General features: G+C 37.9%; 1 protein-coding gene and 1 long non-coding RNA gene across 2 annotated transcripts in view; both read right to left on the bottom strand.

Annotated features, from left to right (window-relative positions):
• The window catches only part of LOC106040055 (uncharacterized), a 68,283-nt gene extending 66,668 nt beyond the window's left edge, over positions 1–1,615 (bottom strand). The window contains exon 1 of the long non-coding RNA XR_010833843.1: positions 171–1,615. This is a non-coding gene — a long non-coding RNA (uncharacterized lncRNA). The remainder of the gene's footprint in view (positions 1–170) is intronic.
• Positions 1,616–2,469: 854 nt separating this feature from the next.
• LOC106040090 (haloacid dehalogenase-like hydrolase domain-containing 5) lies at positions 2,470–14,794 on the bottom strand. Its single transcript, XM_067002868.1, has 8 exons — positions 14,603–14,794; positions 13,304–13,513; positions 12,112–12,224; positions 10,071–10,164; positions 8,793–8,826; positions 7,756–7,930; positions 5,614–5,802; positions 2,470–4,819 (listed from the first exon to the last, which is right to left on the bottom strand). Exons 1-8 carry the CDS (start codon positions 14,744–14,746, stop codon positions 4,420–4,422), a joined length of 1,359 nt encoding a protein of 452 aa, XP_066858969.1. The 5' UTR covers positions 14,747–14,794; the 3' UTR covers positions 2,470–4,419.
• Between the last annotated feature and the right edge of the window lie 771 nt (positions 14,795–15,565).

Genomic DNA, 15,565 nt, shown 5'->3' with positions numbered 1-15,565 from the left:
GGTTCCTGACAGGAAAAACTTACTAAGGAGGGATCGAATGCTTAGTACTTGTTTGGAATCAAAAGAGGAAGGGAACGAGAAGATGCTAGAATTTTAAGTGAACACTGTCTCCTGCTATTTTTAAGCATTTTGGCTTTTTCAAGGTCTTCCCAGCTTATACTAACCCTTACCGAGCTGGAGCTCTGTCCACGAGGATGGAGAACTGAAATATACCAGGCCTTGGAGAACTGCGTGGGGGCAATGGTTTCTCGTTTTACTACTTATAAAACATATATAAAAAAATAAATAAAAAAAATCCGCGTTGACAGAAGAGAAGAGGGTCGCAACACTCTGACTCAATCTGCTTCGCCTGCCCGGCGCGGAGCCTGGGCCGAGGTAAACCCAAGATGGCGGACAGCGCCTCCCGCCGGCCACCCTCAGAGCAAACCTGACCGGGGTTTCTTACACCTGGAGAATCTGACACCAAAACTGGTGCAGATTCTGCTTCTCAGGAGGTATCCCCTCGCTCCACAAATAAATTCACTTCTTACTGACCTGCCCCATACTTTGGGGTTCAATATTCTTCAGTTTGGTAAAAAACAAAAACCCGACTACAGTTACAAAGGCAGTTGTGTCTGCAAGGGGCAGGGATTTTTCCAAAGGCAAAACAAGCCCCTCAGCAGGAGCTGCTCGCAGCTAGATATGGGCTGCACTGGGTCCATTTGAGAAAAAATTCCTTTGAGAAATACTTGTGACCTGTATTCATGCAGCTTTTCATAGAATCAGAGAATATCCAAAGTTGGAAGGGACCCACAAGCATCATCATTCCAACTCCTGACTCCACAAAGGACTACCCAAAAATTCAGACCATATTACTAACGAGCATAGTACAAACACTTCTTAAATGCTGAGAGGCTTGGTGCTGTAACTACGTCCCAGGGGAGCCCGTTCCAGTGAGCAACCACCCTCTCAGTGAATAACCTTTTCCTGATATCCAAACTGAAATGCTGAAAAGCATGTACCACTTTGAAGAATAGTTTATGTGAAAAACAAAGGTAATTACCAATTAATATATGTTCATATTTATGGCAGATAACCCTGGACCATTACATTTTTTCAGCTTTTAGAAAGCATGCCACGTGCATCCTCTCACAGGACCAAGGCAGAAGTACTCCAGGAAAGCACCTCATCCACTTCTGCAGCTCACAGGTATTCAGTCTACAGGAGCATCCCAAATTCATACAATTTTTTTTCCCTGAAAGTCCTGTTTCTGTGTCTGCCCAGGACTCCCCTGTTAGTACAGTAAGCTGCTCTGTGACCACCTCATCCACATCAAGGCAATGTTAGCTATTACAATAGTAACTCTACTGAAATGTTTTGACACTTCCTTTTTACAGTTCTCATCTGTACTACTTCCTGAGTGAACAGGAGACAAAATTCAAATTAGAAGTGTCAGTGTAGTATCTTCGTTTGTAAGACATCAAACAGTATAATGAACAATAATGCCTGCTTTTTCAGCAGTCATATTAATAGAAAGGTAAAGATGACAAGTCTTTTGCTGGAATTCAGGAAAGTAGAGGGTATGGAAGCATTTTGGCACAAACATTTTCACTAGAATTTTAAATTAAAGTGCAAAGTAGACTGGGACTCATTGAGGGAGGAACACATGCTTTTCTACTCACCTTGCAAAGTGTGAGAACCTCTGGCAAAGAGATGCTATACCACTAACATCAGTGGTATTTCAAATACTGCAGTGAAAGTGTTCAGTATGCATTAACACTGCAACATGGCAATGAGGAAACAGTTTGCTTTCAGGCTCCATTGCTAGGTCTATGTCAATTGTCGTTGCTGTAATAATTAGAGAATACAATTTAATTCCAGGGCACTTAGTTCAGCAACACTATAATGAAGTCGTAGGAGCATCTAGCAAGTGGGTGCTGTGAGGTCTTTCACATTCAGCTAGAGCTCCAGATAAACATTCTCAAAGGTAACTCACTATATCCCTTCAAATCTTTAAAATTTGTTTTTCATATTTCACCAAAATATTTGCCCGACTCACTAGTATACCATGACCTGTGTCTACTAAGCTAACATTTCTCTCAAGTTTTGTAGTAGTCCCAACATATATGTCATCTTTGTTCACCATACATGGTAACAACTACCTGGTTTTTGTTTTGTGCTGATACAGCTCCAAATCTAGTAGCACCCTAGAACACCACTGGGACTCAGTCATACATTCATCTGAAGAATCACATTAAAGATAACTCAAGCAGACTCGTCATTGCAAATGATTTAAAAGGACTACAGACTGAAAACCATCCTCCTTTTAGTGTAGTGAAAAAACAGTAGCCCGATTAGTAGCCAAACATAAGCATTTTAAGTTACTGTTTTCGTGAGGAATTAAGTTTATAAGTATATACACAGTTCTTTCATGAACCTTTTGAAATGTCCATGCATGTTTTTGGGGAAAAAGAAGAAAATGGAACAACGTGTTCTTCATCAACTTCCACGTTTTTATTTCTTGCTTCACTGATGGTGTAAAACGGTTTCCAATAATAAAGAGCTCTGCAACATGCTTCAATATTGAAACAACACATCTTCAGTTATTCTGTCATCTTACAAAACCATAACTACACTCTTTACTTAGAAAGATTCAGCATACTTTGCAAATAGTTGGCGTATTACAGAAATGTGCTAAAGAAGTAGATATATATTCGCTTGCTGTAACAATAAGAAAGGCAAGAATATGCAGCTATAATATTTCCCCAGTGAAGAAAAAGGAGATACACTGTTTGGAAAAGTTTCCTTAAACTTAGAATCCTGGATCAAGCAAGGTATGTTGAAAGTTACTTATGAAATATTACCAGTGCATGAATCAACAACCTTGATAGTTGAGAGAGGGATTAGAGTGATTTGCACACGGAAAAAACAAAAGATAAGCCTGACTGCATTGTAGCAATTTTGATCTCTTCGTGACATGAAGAGTTTTCAGATTTTGAATTCACAATAATAAACAGTGAAGAAGTCGGCCAGGAAGTCATTTCTCTTCAAGCCACCACCTGTCTAAAATGGAAGACCCACAGATTTGTTTGTACAATTTCTAATTCGCAAAACAAAAAATAAACAAGCAAAACACAACAAAACAAAACCCATACCTGACTAGCTCCCTAAGGTGATTTCTGTGTAAGTTGACTTTGTTTTTAAATACACTTAATTGACTTATGTTTGCCAATCAATAAAGGACAGACATATCTTATCTCACAAGTACACTGTTACAACCAATAGAACTATTTTCAAAGATATCTTTTGGATTAAAATGTGTAAAAGTATTTTACAAAAATAAGGTGAAATAAATTACTTTTTTTTTAATGAACAGATATAAAATCCATGAACCGAACACATAACATTGACACAGAGAAAATATATTAATTTAAAGGCCAGTTAACTACCACAGTGGTATGAAGCTTCAAGTAAATTACTAGGCACTTTTTGCCCAAATAACAGTCACACATTCAGTGGAGAAGTCCAGCTGAGAGAAATGCCTGAAAATTTCTAAAGGTTTCTAAAATTCTAAATTCCCCATAGAAGTGCAAATAAAAAGGTAACAACAAAAAGGCCAGGTATTATGCCATGCAGAACAGCCATTTTTAGCTGCCTTTCTTCTAGTCAGCTTTGCAGGAGTTCTAAAAATGGTGTTAACAACTCAACCTTCATCAGCTTATATGGGCATTTCTTTTACAGATTTACATGTCAAAGTAGAGAGGCAATGCGGCTACAGACATACTGCAAAAACAGATAAGAAAGGCTGTGGGGTTATATGTGAGTACAAAGAAACAGAACATACTTGAATTTAGCACTTATTTGAAGCAACACATTTGAAAAAGTGCACAGTACTTGCAGAATATGAGAAGTCTGCATTACTTGCAGAATACTGTGCTCATTACCGACCAATTTCTAATCGTGTGAACAACCCCAGCATCACAAATACCCCCAAAAGTTAGAAGCTAAATCTTTCAGCGAACAAAAAAATGAACTGTCACGTGGCAATTTAAGTACCAGTAATACACACAAGCTATTATGATAAAATAGCTAAAATATGTAAAAAAATGAATAGGATGAAAATAAAGGGCAACTAAAGCAAGAAATTACATATTTTCAAATACTTTTAAAAGTATGATTTATACTTAGATAATTTTATATTAAGTATATTAAGCACAGATTTTTAATGTATATTATTTTATATTAAGTACATTTAGCACATTGATCTGTGCTCATACATACTTATATGTATATAAATGTATATAAGCTTATATAAATGAAAAAGTAAAAAAAAAAAACAACAACTTTAGAAAGTTTGTGGCATGATTTTAAAGCACGCTGTTGGATTTGGGGGGTGGGGAGGAGCGTAGCACTGAGTAGTCCTTAAGAAATCATGTAATCTCAATTAGGAGCAAAGTTCTCCAGATGAAAGATCAGGTCTACAGCAGCATCAACATCTGGTACAATATGATCTGGTTCTACTAAACCGGGATCAAACCTAAAATCTCTGTGGCCATGGAACACTGTTTCGGTTATGCTCTCCTTGGTATCCAAGGGTGCCTCTGTGTGAGGATTATAAACCCCAGTACAAACGAGAACAGACCTACAGTGAGTAGCAGCAGCAGATGCTAATTCATTCTCCCAACTGTTGTTTATTTCATCATCCTGAGAGAGAGCAGCAGACCCTCTGCCTCCAGCAACTTTGGCCTGAATCTGTGTTTTTGAACCTTTTCTGGAGTTCTTCTCTTCAAGATAGCGATTGTAAAGGTTAGCACCATAGACATCAGTCATGAGATTATCTCTGGAAATATAAGAAGTTTAGTCAGCAACACAATTTTAGTTCTCTGATTTCAATTTGTACAGCAAGACATTTTTAAGGGTTTGATTTAACAGTTTAATTTATGCTTTACATAACTTCATGTGGACGTACACAGCACAAAATCCAATCATATAGCTATTTTATTATGCCATTTCATCAGCTATGACATTTAATAGGAATAATTCTCCACACTGAAAATTGCAGACGTGGGTAAGGGGGAAAGGAAATCAAGAATACATTTCAGCAGTCCATGAATGAACTTATTATATTTTCAAACATCTTGGAGATTCTGGAACAGTCCCTAATACAACAGAGCTTTATCTCATTCTGTGAAAAGGATTCTATGATGTCACTACATGCACAGTAGTGTATGACCAAGCTTAATGACACCACAAATCAATTCTAGCTCTATATTCCTTAAAATCCCATTTTCTACTCAAAGCTTGTTAGGGTTATACCAGTAACTAACAAAACAGTCCTCCCACTGCCTTTTTGTTAAAGACTTACAGAGCATATTAGAGAAATTTTTAAAAAATGGACATATAAACCAATTTTTGTACTTCTACAGAAATTACACATAGAAAGAGCTAAGTATTAAGTTTCAAGATTAGAAACAATGAGGTTTGAAATCATAAAAAGTACAACACAGCGCCAAGAACGTTAGGTAGTCCCAATGGTAGCATAATGGTCCCAACTAACCAAGTAAGAGCTGTGTATTTTAGTTTGCTGGTATTTATCTCATAAGTAATTTCCTCATTAGATTTATAACATCTTACCCAACAGCATAAAGAGTTTGAATAGGTTGCTTCCATTGTCTTTCTGCTGCTTGAGTCCTGATAAGGTATTCTGCGTACTGATAGGTCAGTTCACTAGGCTTGCCCATTAAGGCCTCATATTTCAGATCTTTGCCAGTGATCTTCTTATAAATGTTTTCCAAACAAACCATGAATGTTCCATGCCCAAACCTAAAAAGATAGAAAGACCTTGTGACAAATCAAATTTTATAAAGTATACAGCAAAAAATGAGTTTTTTTAAATGAATAAATCATATCCTGTTACCATGAATTTTCCCTCAATTTGCAAGCAACATTTCCACCGCTGTTTCAGTAATAACTAGGTGCTGATTAGCTGAACAACGAAGACCTTAATAAAAAAAGTAATTGGGACAGCACAGACTTACCAGTTTTAAAAATGTAGCAATGATTTGCAATAGTGTTGCTTGTATTTAAGCAGGTGCTTCAGTTACAAAAGGGAATTTTTGAAATAATACCTAGCCTGTGATCTGCTCTTTGCAGTGACGGAACAGAATCAGCTGAATTAATAAAGAGGAGAAGAGGAAAAGGAAAGTTGGAAATGGACAGAAGGAAAATTAACCTCTTTAACCACAAGAGTATACCAAAATCCACTCTGTAATATAAAAACTTGACGGGTTTCTCTCAAGAATAGAAGCAAAGGAGAATCATGGAACAAACTATAATTTTACAACTGGCTTTTGAAAACTCAATTATTTTACTCAAGCAAGCTGGTAACAGTGACAAAGGCTCATCAATCAAGCCAAACCAAGTCAAGCCAATTAATTTAGAAGATGTAATTTCATGCTTTAAAAAAACAGTTTTACTTCACTACTGAAATCAGGATATGGGATTAGGGATGAATTAATATATATCACTCAAGAAACAAGGAAGCATCAAAACCACTGTAAGAAGAATAAAAAGTTGCTATACAGCAATCCTGTTTTCTAGAGTATACATAATACTTTAGAAGAACTGTTAGGTACCTTCTTATGCACACAGATGACTATAGCTGTTCAAACCAAGTATTTACAGCCTAAAAAAAAATGTAACACTGATCTAATGAGCACCAGAAGCCATCTGAGACATTGTGCTATTAAATTCAGTCTCTAGTGGCCTAGAAATTAAAATAATCTTTAAGAAAAAAGCTAAGAAGTTGGAAACAGCTGTAGCACTTAAGTATGCTAAAGAATTAGTTTTACCAAATCAACTATTCATTTCCTCTCTCTACCCTGTTTGTTAAGAAATATGAATAAATCAGCACACAATTATTTCCAGTACTTATTAGCAACAGCTTAAAACCACATTTTCCAGTAGGGAAGGTAACAGCACTGACATACAAATCCGTCATACTGTCAAGCTCAAATGAAAAAAAAAAGATTTCAGTAAAAAGATTTCAGTTTTAACATGGGATCTTTGCCAAAGAACACAACTGAAACTATGCATCTTATTTACTGTGGATATACTCGTTACCTTACTGTAGTTGAAACCATTACATTCATATAGTTTGCTAATGTGCTAATTAGAGATGGTCTTTGCAACCAAGTAAGAATACCTGACAAGATCTTCTACCCAAGACCAAGCCCATTATCAAGTCACAATACCAACAATATCTATTTTGGTGTATGTTCAATTTTTACTATTTCTTTTTTCTTATGTTCCTTAAACAGTTCACTATGTTGTCTTCAGCTCAAAACCACTGCTTTCAACTAGCAGAGCAATGTCTTCACTCTACCAGAAACTGCAGGGTAGAAAACAGGAATACCAAAAAAGGACCTAATGAAATGAAGAAAAAAAAAAGGTATTGTTTCCGATTTTTTTCCTTTGGACAAACTCTAAGGCTCTCAAGCAAAAATTTCTCTATTTTGCAAGTGGGGAAACAAAAAAGCTTTAGGTCTTACAAGCACTTGATCTCGAGTACCTAATTTCCTGGATGCAATAATGTAGGCAGTAATAAGGCAGCATTTGCTGAAAGTACACTACTTTTGAAATGTTGTATTCAAAGCTGAGACCTACTGTGAAGCTACATCAAACATTTGTATGAAAATATTGATCATGGATTCTACTGAAAAAGTGAGGAAAAACCTACGGTCCAAAATAGCATACACACATTGTAATTGCACTTACCTTGGAGACTGTGCTTCAGCTACCCACATCAGATCCATATTACAAGCAAGTACAGGTATATGAGGGTAATTTTCATGGTGATATGGATTTCCAGGATAGCCACTTGTCAGCAAAACATCTATGATCAATTGAAGGTTGGTTTCCCATCTGACTGGCTCCCCAAACAAAACAACAGCTGTAAGAACAAGAATTACAAAACAGAGTTAACCGGGCACCAAACCTCTGACACAACTTGGTCTAAAGAGGCTGAGCAATTAATTTGATTTAACCATGAACTGAAGAAATAGTCTCATTAACTTTATGTTTTAACATTACATATCCATTCATTCATAGAAAAATCTTGGAAGTAACAAGACCCCAGTGCAAAATCTATGTTTAAGAAATTATTTGATTTTTTTTGTATTGGCTAAGTTGTTCCACAGCACTAAGTCTTATGTACCTTTGTGAATTCTGTATGTTTATATACAGTACTAAAATAATCCATCAGTAATGTTATTTTGTTCATCTTAAAAACAAAATTGGGATACTGTTTCTAGACAACTTTCAGATCTCCAGTAATCACGATCTGGATTTTGTTTTTTAATCCTGAAGTCCAGTTTTTACCTTACCTTCCTGTTTTGCAGACAAAATGGGGATGTGAATATGGCCTACTAAAACAGGATGCTTCTCATACTACAACTCTGAAGTGACTCTCCTGACAACTGCAAGACCAAGACCCATTATTTCTGAACTCTTCAATTCATTCTTAATATTTAAAAGGAATGCAACAATAGCCTGTTAAAGGAAGATAGAAAAGGAAAGCAGACCTCACCTTCCTTCTGAAGCTTTAAAAATACATGGTTGAAAAATGCACATATAAAACAGTTTTCTCATGCTTTATACATCCCATATTAATGGCCAATGTCACTAATGAGGAAATTTTGGAACTGTCTCAACCAACTTTCTAATGAGGCCATCAATTCTAATTATAATGAGAAGTACAATAAAGGTATTCCATCTATTAATGGACAGTTGCAAGTTAAGTAAAGATAACTGACCCTCAATCTTGGGAAGCTCCACAGCAGAGGGGTACTGAAATAAGAAAAAAGTAAAAGTTTTCTACAAGATTAAACAGCTACTACTATTTTTAACAGAATAAATTCAAGTATAGTTCCCACACTTGCCTTCCACAACACTGACAGGAAACACACACTCTGTTTTGGTGCAGCTACTGCCCCAGTACCTAATGTCAGTTTACTTACAAATTTGCATTTCAAGTTCTAACTGAAATCTCGTGGTAAATGGACAGCAGACAAGTTACTGCATTCTACATATGGAAGCTTTCTACAATCTATTCAACCACCTCTGGGAACATACAAAGCTTCAGCTGCTTATTTCACTTCTGTATGTTAAGTAAAGTATGGATGTTTATTTTTCTGCAGGAGTAACAGAGGCCTCTGTCATTAACAACACATTTGAAAAATGTATTTTGAAACATATTTCTTTAACACTTCTAAGAGAAAATATTGTTAACACATCATACTACATTTATTTGCCAAACAGTAGTTTCATGATTTCATGATTTACTTGTCATAGCCACAAACACATGAACGTTTTCCTGAACTCTAAACATGCATGGTTGAGAAGCAAGGGAAACATTGATATAATTAAGTTAAGAATTGTATGAACCACAACAAAGAATTTCTTGACTATCCATTGAAAAAAAATCTTCATTTACTGACCCTGCATATATTCAATATATGCATGCATTTGTTGTGTATGCATACATTCACTTCATATTGAAATTCTGCAAAATTCAATTGAAACCACGCTGCTTATGTAAACTAACAGTATGTACTGTTAATATTTAAATATGCTAAAATAATGGTATAAACAAGACAAGCAGTCCTTTGGAGAAAATTTAGTTATCTGCAAATCATTCTTTACAATCAGATCAACCTCATAGCCTAAAACAGTACCAAGACCATCCCATACTGGAAGAAAAAGCTAATTTCATCTTCCATACATTCACAGAAACCAGTAAGCTTTCTAAAACTGATTTTTAATTAGGTATCTGTAATAAGTTATAAGTTGTCTCACAACCGTAAGTTACAAAATGTAAAGATTTGTTATAAAGTTAACATTAACAGAAAAAAGTCTATACAGTTGTTGTTAAAAATGTTGCAATAAAACAAATAGGGAAACAGGAAAAAAAAGCTAAGTCAAAATGCAGCATAAAACAACAGCATTAGATCTGTAGCTTAAATATTGACCTCTACTATAGGATGTCATGTAATGATCAAACAAAAAAAATTTAAAACAGAACACAGACTCACCGAAATATCAGGTGTTCTGTCATGGTCAACTACATCTAGCAAAGGGTATTTCTCCCGCAACGTTTCAATGGTGATGGGTTGACTGAAACCAAGACTGGGAAAACACCAGTTAAGGATACAGAATTGCTTACATTCAAAGACTTTTAAAAATCTATAATTCAATTTTAACATAAGCAGTTTATCATCTAGTAAAACAAATTATTTAGGAATAAAAGCAACATATTAAAGACTTTTCTTTCATGAGATAAAAAGATGATCATTCCATTCTTTATATACAGAAGACCTGTACGCCTGAAATCTTGAGAAATTACATAGAGAGCTTGCTCAAAATATGAGATTAAAAGGAAGAAGCCACCTAACACCTGCAATATTCAAAGATTATCTTTACATAAATACAAAAAAGTTCATCTGATGGCAACACAACAGGTTATGTAATCCTTATAGGAAAGAAATATGATCTTTCTGAGGAAAAAATACTGTCCCCACAAACCATGCTTTCCTTATGCCATTATAGCTGCAGATGTATTTTCAGATAAACATAGTAAAGCTCAGTCTACTGCAAAAAAATGAACTGACCAATAAAGGTTAATTATGCCCTACAGGTAGCGAAGATAAATTCAGAAATACACTAAAAAAAAAAAAAAGGAAAGGATAAAAAAAATGGAGAAAATTTCCAGATTTGCATAGTAGTTCTCTTAAATGCAGATATATCCCATTCATTTTAACTTACTTAGCAAGACAATAATCAAACTCAAACTGCTCATTTGTGCAAAAAGCAGTTGGGATGCTATTTGCAATACTACTAAGACTTCTGCAATGAATATGCAAATAAGAGCTATTTATATATATCAATTATACAAACTAAGCCACCTGATTTTGTATTAGAATTAACACTATAGGCCACTTGTAAAGTTGTTTGAAAATAAGATTATCCCCTATAAGAATGCTATCCAACATGTACACTTTTTATTTGCTGAATTCAGTCCTGTAACACACTTAACATGTCTAACAAATTTTGGCAGGTAACTGGAATGTTCCTTCAGTAATTTTTCTCATCTTTGAGTATGAAAGCAAACTTAGAAGTTGCATCTACATTTTTTATAGCTTATGGTTTAAAAGTACAGAAGGGAGTTACTGAAAGCATGAGACAACTTAAGGTCATTAAGTCAGAAGCTTCAACAGCACAATTATATCAATGTAATTAAAGTTCTTTTTGACAGTTAGTACAGAAGCTGCAAAAATATTTTCAAGTACAGGTTTACTCCAGATATTGGTTATGAAAACAATATTACCTGGACTCAGATGCTTACAAAAAGGAAAAAAAAAAAAAACAAAGCACAAAAGCAGAACCTACACCCTAGCTAGTAAAGCTAAGAACACACGTTTAGCAGGTTATCTGTTAATCCTGCGACACTCTCCTTTACAAAGCAGATCTCAAGCTGCTGAGTTAAAAGGAAGGTGTGATAAATAACGGATAAATAACACCCCACTCCACTAGCAGGGGATAACCTACTGGCACATGACCTGAGCAGGCTGGCCTGAGGAAGGTAACAGAAGATGAGAGAAACACAGAGCAACAAACTCAGGCTCTGAAATACCATTCCCAAGATAAGGCTAACTATATATATCATTTACTACATGATACTGTAGAGTGCCATGCTCTCATCTCAAGAGGATAAAGGTTGGACCAGATGATCTTAGAGGTCTTTTCCAACCTAAATGATTCTATGATTCTAAGAGGGTACAAACCCTTTGTGCCAAAGGATCATTTACAAATATATGCCAAAGAAACAATTCTTTCTTCCTTTCACTGTAAAAATGCATGTAACAGTAAGGTGAAAAAGTGCAGAATAAAGTAAAGCAACAATCAACAAAGCAACCGTTTTCAAAACATGCATTTGACGTTAGAGTAGGAACTACCATAGCTTAGTAATGAATTCTTAATACTGAATTTGTAGTGTTGAATTATTTGGTCTTCTGAACTTGATTAAGGAAAATACTTGAGCAGAAAGTTGCCCTTTTTTTTTTTTTTTAAAGATACTCTTGAGCAATATCCAGAAGCGGTCCTTGTCCAGATACAAGAACACATTTTTCATGATAACGTTTGAACATCCGCAGAGGACTGTGTGACATCATTACTTGGTCTTGTGAAATCTGTTTGAAATTTAAGAACAAAAGGAGTTTACTGGATTTCAGGTAAGTGATTTATATGTAGATTTAAATAACAAGTGTGACACATTCTATGAATTACAAAACAATCATATATATTTGTATAAAACCCTACCATATCTTTTTTTTTAAACTAAATTTCACAGTTGAAGTATTGATAACATCCCCCTCTCAAAAAAAACATCCATTGCTAATTGACATACACATCCCTTTCTGCTTCCGTAATTCTTCTATTCCACATCAACACAAGGTTTTCTCTCCTAGTTTTACAGAGTCATCAAATTAATTTAGAAAGCAAACAAGGAAGATGAACCAGCACTGCTCTAGTTCTAATTGCGGTAGATTTGCTAGACTGCAGCATTGATTTTGTTGTATTAGAAGACCTTCTTCTCCTAGTTTACATATCCATTCCTTTAATAGCTATGAAAACAGTAAAATGATTATCCTAGAAGAATTCCTACTACAAATTACTATCTACTACTACTACAGATCAAAAAAAAAAATCCAGAAATAATTCAGATATCACATTTTACCCACAACATGTGTGATTTTCTATTGATGTAGACCCTTACTGAAAGAAAAGGCACTGCAGAACTAACTTTATGGCTTTATCTTAGTAATGCTCAAACATTGTCCTCAACAATGCGCCTGCAGAGCCCAAAGACTGGAGGGGAATATTTTTTTTTACCACTTGTACCAACGACAGATAGGAGGCTCCAGTCTTCACATTATCACTGAAGACATTCAGCTTGCTAGAGCAGCATTTCATGTTACTGGCACACACTTATTTATTTTTATTCAGAAAGAGAAGGCAAGTTTTAGTCCCACAGTAATAATTTTGCAAAGAAATACCATTGCTATTGGAAATATCAGTACCTTTACCAACGGAAATACCATTGTCATTAGCTTCAGACAGTATTTTTTACTTTTATAATACTTCCAGCAAAGCATTTCAGAGGGCTTAAGGGAAAAGCAAAACTCCCTGAGCAGCATTTAATGGAATATAATACATTTGACAATCACTGAAAGCAAATAACTAAAGAAATAGGATTTAAGCTACTCACTGGAACTCCCAGTATATGAGACAACTGATCAGCTTTTTTCTGGCGAAGGCAATTCCCTGCATTGGTCACAAATACTACAGGCACCAAGAATTGTCCCTGAGAATTAACTAGCTTTTGAAAGGCTGTTTTTGCAGCAGGTATTGGAGTCTTTCCTCGTACCAGTACACCATCAATATCAAAAAGAAACCCAAAGGACGGCAGAATGTTGAGCTGCAAGAAGAAATTGAAAAGAAAGAGTATATTAGTTATGTCCATACGTATACATATTTGATAAAATATGCAATAGCTACACTGCAGTTAACACACACACTTCCACAGGGAAGGAAAGGATCATGTACATGATACAATACTACTTGAAGGGACATACTGACAGAAATCCAGCCCGCTGTGCACTGCGAAGGGCATTTTGCCCATAAAAGCATCACTTTGTCCCTCATCAATTATTCACTGGGTACATCTTTCCAGCAGCTGGGTACAGCAGAAATGGACACTGCCATCACCATAAGAGACAGGAGAGGTAGCTACACTCTCCTTGACAAGTTCTCACTGCTGTCTTCTCTAGAAGACACAAACTGCATTTTCAAAACCCATAAGTGAGAGCATATTCCCCTACAAAGCCCCATTTAATAAGGTCAATATTTTAAAGGTATCGCAGTGTCATCGATTTTATAGAGGCAGTTTTGTCGATCAGCCTTACATCCACAAACTCCCGCTGAAACCCTCTGCTTTCTCTCCTCTATAATCATCGACTGCTATTTAAAAACGAAACAAAAACCCTGCAACCACATTCTTGGTGTAGGCTGCCGTTCAGGCCCGTTCCAACCCAAACCATTCTGTGGTTCCACTTCAGGAGCGCTGCACCAGAAATAACGCGGCTGCAGCACAAGTGACACCACAGGCTTGCTGATAGCCATACAGCAGTCTTTTTAGTCTTTTTTAAATAGGGATGTGAAATTTCTGAAACCAGGCTGTAACACAGTCACAGTAAATGCTGTTCTTCTCACAAGTTTAGCTGTCTGAACATACCGTAGATGAAGAACGCGAACTTTACGGTAGCAGCAATTTGCCTGTTACAGCTCCATCAGGGGAAAGGAACTGAGAAGCGAGTTCCCAGGAAATAACGGAACAGAGCAGCTCACGCCTCGCTCAGACCGGGAGGGAGCCGCTTCCCTCGCGCACACCGGGAAGGCGCCGCCTCCTTCAGGCCGCCGGTTCCACAGGCCGCAGCCCCGCGGGAGCCCCCGGGCCCGGCTGCAGCCGCTTCCCGGTCCCGCCCGGTCCCGCCCCGGCCCCTCTCACCTGGCCGCCCCCGCTCCCCTCAGCCAGCGGCTCGGGACCGCCGGCGGGGGCGGCGCGGGGCCCGCTGGGCGCCGGGAGCCGGAGCGGCCGCCCCGCGGAGCCGCCCCCGAGGAGGCCGCGGAGCGCGGGCAGCCCCCGGCGCATGGCGGCAGCCCCCGGGCACGGCCGCCGCCCCGGCCCCGAGCCGCCGGCCCCCGCACCCCGCCGGCCCCCGATCCCCGCCCCATGCCGGCTTCTCCGCCCCGGGCGGGCGGTGCCGACGAAGCGGGGAGCCCCGCCCCGGTAAAGGCCCCGCCAGGAGGGCCCGGCTTCAGCCGGCGGGAGGCGAGGAGCGGAGCCCAACTCCCCCGCCGGGGGAGCCCCTCGGCCTGTCCGCTCCTCCCGGCGCCTTTCGAAACAGTAATAAGTGCGCCGTGTATGAACACGCTGCGGTCCGTGAAGTGAGGAACCAAACACAAAATACCATTAGTTACCAAACACAAAATACCATTAGTTAACGGATACCCCGCAAAGCTCTCTCTCCTTATCTTCCTCATCTGCTAATACGGATTAAGTAAATCCATTTATTTCCTCGTTCTCCCCCCTAAACACTCCAGGGAGAACCTGATTGTCCAGTGACTGCGCTGCACTTACCACGACAGAGTAGGGAAGGTGTCTTCTGTCGGCACCACTCACTCACGGGGTTGGCATTAAATGAAACAAAGCTGCATGCATTTCTAGATCAGAAAAGCGCACAGAAAATGATGCAGAGAACAGAACTGTTAAAACATTCAGGAAGTTATTCCCTCAAATCCCAAGCCAAGACCATGCACAGCGCAGAACTCTGAAGCGGAAAAGAACACAAGCATTGTAAAATGATTCTTGTCACCTAGACGTGTTCAAAGCTGAGGTATTATACCAATGGTGGAGTTACAAGCCTGGTAAAATCTACATCTCTACAGTTGCACACCCAAAGTAAGAGTT

This window comes from Anser cygnoides, chromosome 10 (genome assembly GCF_040182565.1).
Source record: "Anser cygnoides isolate HZ-2024a breed goose chromosome 10, Taihu_goose_T2T_genome, whole genome shotgun sequence".
In the NCBI taxonomy this organism is placed as follows: Eukaryota; Metazoa; Chordata; class Aves; order Anseriformes; family Anatidae; genus Anser; species Anser cygnoides.
The sequence above is the reverse complement of the archived record's forward strand: the minus strand, read 5'-3'. Positions and strand labels throughout refer to the sequence as shown.

Bases quoted from the DNA above. Each gene is read 5' to 3' on its own strand.
- LOC106040090 (XM_067002868.1), bottom strand. From the start codon at position 14,746: ATGCGCCGGGGGCTGCCCGCGCTCCGCGGCCTCCTCGGGGGCGGCTCC. The intron at 10,165-12,111 runs GTATCTTTAAAA...GTGTTTTCCCAG, and splicing joins CTTCTGGATATTGCTCAAGA to TCTTGGTTTCAGTCAACCCA. The intron at 8,827-10,070 runs GTGAGTCTGTGT...TTCTTATTTCAG, and splicing joins ACAGAACACCTGATATTTCG to TACCCCTCTGCTGTGGAGCT.